This window comes from Alosa pseudoharengus, unplaced genomic scaffold (genome assembly GCF_046254945.1).
Source record: "Alosa pseudoharengus isolate Yale_2024_CS ecotype anadromous, Long Island Sound unplaced genomic scaffold, YU_APseudo_1.1 YU_APseudo_1.1_scf_20, whole genome shotgun sequence".
Taxonomy (NCBI): Eukaryota; Metazoa; Chordata; class Actinopteri; order Clupeiformes; family Clupeidae; genus Alosa; species Alosa pseudoharengus.
Window position 1 is genome coordinate 24,478,066 of NW_027468664.1, and position 5,000 is coordinate 24,483,065.

General features: G+C 44.9%; 1 protein-coding gene across 1 annotated transcript in view; it reads right to left on the bottom strand.

The window, feature by feature from the left end:
• Window positions 1-3,055, bottom strand: part of itih5 (inter-alpha-trypsin inhibitor heavy chain 5) — a 25,745-nt gene extending 22,690 nt beyond the window's left edge. The window contains exons 1-3 of the mRNA XM_076296923.1: window positions 2,930-3,055; window positions 2,599-2,643; window positions 1,695-1,858 (exon numbers count right to left, since the gene is read on the bottom strand). Coding sequence (XP_076153038.1) covers window positions 1,695-1,858; window positions 2,599-2,643; window positions 2,930-3,055 — 335 coding nt within the window. The remainder of the gene's footprint in view (window positions 1-1,694; window positions 1,859-2,598; window positions 2,644-2,929) is intronic.
• Between the last annotated feature and the right edge of the window lie 1,945 nt (window positions 3,056-5,000).

The following is a 5,000-nucleotide window of genomic DNA, read 5'->3' on the forward strand; positions in this document are numbered from 1 at the left end:
TGTGTGTGGAGTTTTGAAAAATAGACATAGAGTTTTGAAAACGTGTGTAAACAATTGTAAAAAACTGTAATCTGACAGGACAGTGGAGAGGGTGAGACACTCATAAACAAACAACTAACAAACAAACAAATAAATAAATAAATAATAAACAAATGAATAAATAAAGGCAAGTGCAGTGTTCTGCTGTGACATAGACAGTAGGCCTGTCCTGCTGGCTAGACTGGGGATATGGGGATATGACCACAGCCATCTACATTTACATGCATTCATTCAGCAGACGCTTCTGTCCAAAGAGACTTACATATGTCATTTACATTACAAGGGCCAGTCTCCCTAGAGCCACGCGGGGTTAAGTGCCTTACTAAAGGGTACAACGGTGGAAGCCGGGTATTGAGCCCACAATTTTTCAGGCTACTGCATGCTAGCCCAGCTCCTTAACCACTACACTACTACTGCATGCTAGCCCAGCTCCTTAACCACTACACTACTACTGCATGCTAGCCCAGCTCCTTAGCCATTACACTACTACCGCATGCTAGCCCAGCTCCTTAGCCACTATGCTACTACTGCATGCTAGCCCTGCTCCTTAGCCATTACACTACTACTGCATGCTAGCCCAGCTCCTTAGCCACTACGCTAGCTACTACTGCGTGCTAGCCCAGCTCCTTAAACACTACGCTACTACTGCATGCTAGCCCAGCTCTTTAGCCACTACACTACTACTGCATGCTAGCCCAGCTCCTTAACACTATGCTGCCACCGTCCCATAGACAGTAGGCCTGTCCTGCTGAGGAGACTATGGGAATATGACCACAGGTGTCCACTGGGCGGAGGAGAACAGCATCTCCAGCTGGCTGCTTTGAAGCACTTGGCCACCCTCCAATTAGCTGGAGCGTCACAGACCTCAAAGGGCAACAGCAAAGGCAACACAAACACCACCAGAGATAAGTCACCCTCCCCGCCACACCGAGACGGTCTTACACACACACACACACAAACACACACATACACACACAACCACACACACACAAACACACACAAACACACATAGCCACACACAAACACCACCAGGGATTAGTCACCCTCCCCGTCACACCTAGAGGGTCTTTAATCAGTTACCTAGGGAGCAACTACAATCTCTCTTTCTCTCTCTTCACACATACACACACATACGGACACACACACACACACACACACACACACACACCACACACACACACACACACACACACACACACACACACACACCACACACACACACACTCACTCACTCACACACACCCATAGGGGTCTCTATGCTTGACTGTGACTGTGCTTGCATACCACTCATCTACAAACACTCTAACAGCTTCAGAGAGAGCAATGATGGTCATTCATGTCTTTGCTCCTCCAGTGAACCTCTACTAATGCTCCGAGACAGGCAGGCAGACAGGGCCGTGCCAGAGGGGGGTCTGCTGGGGGGACCCCGAGAGATACAGGGGGCCCTACATGGAACATGCTAGAACAATAGAACTTGGACTTGGATATTTGGAGCAAATGTCTGTGCCGAGGTGGTCAGGGATGCATTATTTCTAGCAGATTTGTTTTTTACTGGCTGTTGTAAATGATCAAATTAGGACAACAAATCAATGATAGATAGATAGAGAGAGATAGATAGATAGATAGATAGGGTGGGGGTATTTATGGATGCTTACATGGTGAAGTTGGAGACGTAGGCGGCCGCAGGGATCTGGAAATGAAACGTTCCCTCTGCAGCAGAGGAATGCCGGTTGAACATCTTGCAGTACACGGCCGTAAACGCGTACCGGGAGATGATAGTGGTCTTTACCGACAGTTCAGTCATATGCGGCTTAGTCTCCTATCCGTCAAAAAGAAGAAAGAAAACAGTCACTTTGACTTAAAATAAGCACCAATGAACTGCATGAATTGTTAAGTTCCATGTGGGACAAAATCTCCTGCCATACTATAAACATAACTATTTTTATTGAACTCTATATTCAGTCATTCTTTCTTTCTATCTTCAATGCTGTACTCAGGCCACAGTAAACCAGTTCAGTCTGAGGTTTAAGTAGCCTAACGTATTATAAAAGCACTCTAGCATAGTTTCTTCCAAGTGGGCTAAAATAACCCCACAATTTCAAGACTAGTTATGAAAAAAATAATTAGATCCAAGTCTTGAGACACTATAGGCTTAATCAAACACATACACCTATGTGTACAGACTTAACTAATTAAATCATTGGAATGCTCTCCGAGTGTATTGTAGCACCATGCAGGCAAAATATTTGAGTCCTGATGCTTATTGGCAGGTTCTGCTCTAGCAGTGAGTTCCAGGGGAGTTCAAGGGAGTTCCATTTTCACAAACAGAGCCTGTGGCTGGCTGCAGGCAACTTTCGACACTGATTTTGTCATCCCTGCACCCTGCCAGGATTACTTTTCTGTGGAGGCACACCCCGGTGCCGAACCAAGAAGGCTTTCAAAGTAAAAGTAGAATGACCGTCTTCTTCTAAGCTGTGGCAACGCCATAAAACGAAGAGAGATGATTGATTGCTTGTGCGCACGGGATATGGGGGCAGGTGCGTGTCCGCTGTAGCCTACCTTTGTCAGCATGGTCTTCACCTGTCGACGTACCCTGCGCGGCGCCTGGAAAAGAAGCGCATGTCATCGCTGCTTTTACAGATAATAACAAGTCGTCCAAGATCCACACTTTTAGTAAACATATCGATAATTCGTCCACTTCACTGATGTTATTGGTGATACATCTGACTTAAATTCGTCTTGTGTTTAGCATTAGGTTATGACCTTTATTTATATATATTTTTTATTTCAAGTTGGACCACTATTTCCTTCTATGTGCATGCATTTTCTAGTCACAACAGTCCATCAAAAGATAAGTAAATAAGTGAAAATAAAAGAAAAGTATACTCACAACATTCAAATCTAAATTCAAATCACTAAAAATAATATCATCCTCGAATTTAAGTTCGTCCTCTTGCGCAAATCCGAATGGGCAGCAGCACAAGATGAGGGTGCTCAATAAAACCAACGTTTCCATATCAGCGGTCTCCGGTGCGGGGCTTCTCTACTTCGTCCCCGATGTTTACACGGCATCTATGGGATTGGGAGCTTCGGGTGTTGGGTCCAGGGACGAAGCGCAAGACGTTTCCAACGGAACGCCCTCCTGCGTCTTGGAGGGGCGAGGCGAGGCAAGCTCCCCAATTGCTTTCTCAGTGCTACTCCAGTTACACACACACACACACACACACACAGAGAGAGAGAGAGGCATTCCACAGGTGATTAAAAACTTTTTGTTTAGTCACCTCCCAAATAACCTGTTTGGTAAACCCAAACCCATTTCGTCTTTTTGGTGGAATGCACAAATAATTTGCATTACATAGCCTATCCAAAAAGATGGAGAAGAAAAGGGTTGTTATCGCAAAGAGTTCCGTAAACAATGCAAAGTATGTGCAGGTGTTAGAGGAAATAAATATTTAAAACCACTTAATTCCCCCACGTGTACGAAATGTGTCCCTCACTTGTGAATTACTTTTTGACAAGGGTCGACTACCATTTATCCGGCAATATTACGTATATTGGCGCCCCCGTGCGGCTATTGTGATAATGACATGATTGTGTGTCTGAAGCTGTAGCCATTTCACAGTAGGCCTACACAGTGGAGATACCTGTTGTTTACATTTGTATCAGTGGTGGAATTTTGTATGTGCGGGATTTGTATATACCTCGCCACGTTTAAGCAGAGGAACCTCTATTATTTGCTTTATTATTTACCTCAGATCATATTCCTATATACCCCTCATTAACTGATTGTGGAGAATCTGAACTTACACAGGCCTACATACCCTGAGGGCTTTGACAAAAACCTTGGACTTATGGATCTTCAGGGTTCTGACAAGAACCTGAACTTATCAACCTTTAGGGTTTTTATGAACCTTCATGGTTCTGACAACAACCTGAATTTGTCATCCTTCAGGGTTCTGATAAGAACCTACACTTATGAACCTTTATGTTTTTCACAAGAACCTGAACTTACGGACCTTCACGGTTCTCATAAGAACCTGAATGTATAAACCTGCAGGGGTTAGCAGGCTCATCGCCTGACTGCCAATAGTTAGACTGTAGCTCATTGTGATTGGCTGGCATGACCTTATAGGGAACCATATCCACCTGTATCCAGTGCCAGGCCTCCTCCTAAGTACCGCTACACTCACAAGCCAAAGTGTTGACCTTTGAACTTGTGGTTGAAAAACAGAACTGAGGGTAGCCTTTGATAGAAGGAGAGGAATCATGTTATGTTCTGTGTTTGTTGACAATTCATCCATTAAGGCACATACAGTAGATGCTGATAATACTAAATAGAGCTATGTAAACACACCCTTATAAAGAGGGCTGGATTGACACTCTCTATCTCTGTCACATGGGCTGCATGCACTCACTCACACACACACATGGAGACACACTCACATGTGCATAGTGACACTCAGGTGACACACATACACACACATATATATAATATAATTTTTGTTGCACCTCTAGTAGTGTGAGCACTAACATACACCCACACATGCACACACACACACAGAGAGAGAGACAGAGGGAGAGAGAGAGAAAGAGGGAGAGAGAGAGAGCGAGAGAATCGATTAGCCCCATGAGCAAAGCAAAGTTTCAAAGGTTCCCTCTTGTGATTTTGGGTCAAACGGAGTATGGCAAATATTGACCCGAGCCAAAAGTCCCAACCGCCCGCTACTGTGCAACAGATCTTTAACCCTAACACACACACACACACACACACACACACACACACACACACACACACACACACACACACACGTCCTGCTAGTCTGGGACTGACCCTCTCAATCTCTCTCTCTCTCTCTTTCTCTCTCTCTCTCTCTATCTCTCTCTCTCTCTCTCTCTATCCCTCTCTCTCTCCCTCTCTCCCCCTCTCTCTGTCCCACTGTCCCTGTACCTTTGGGAACAGA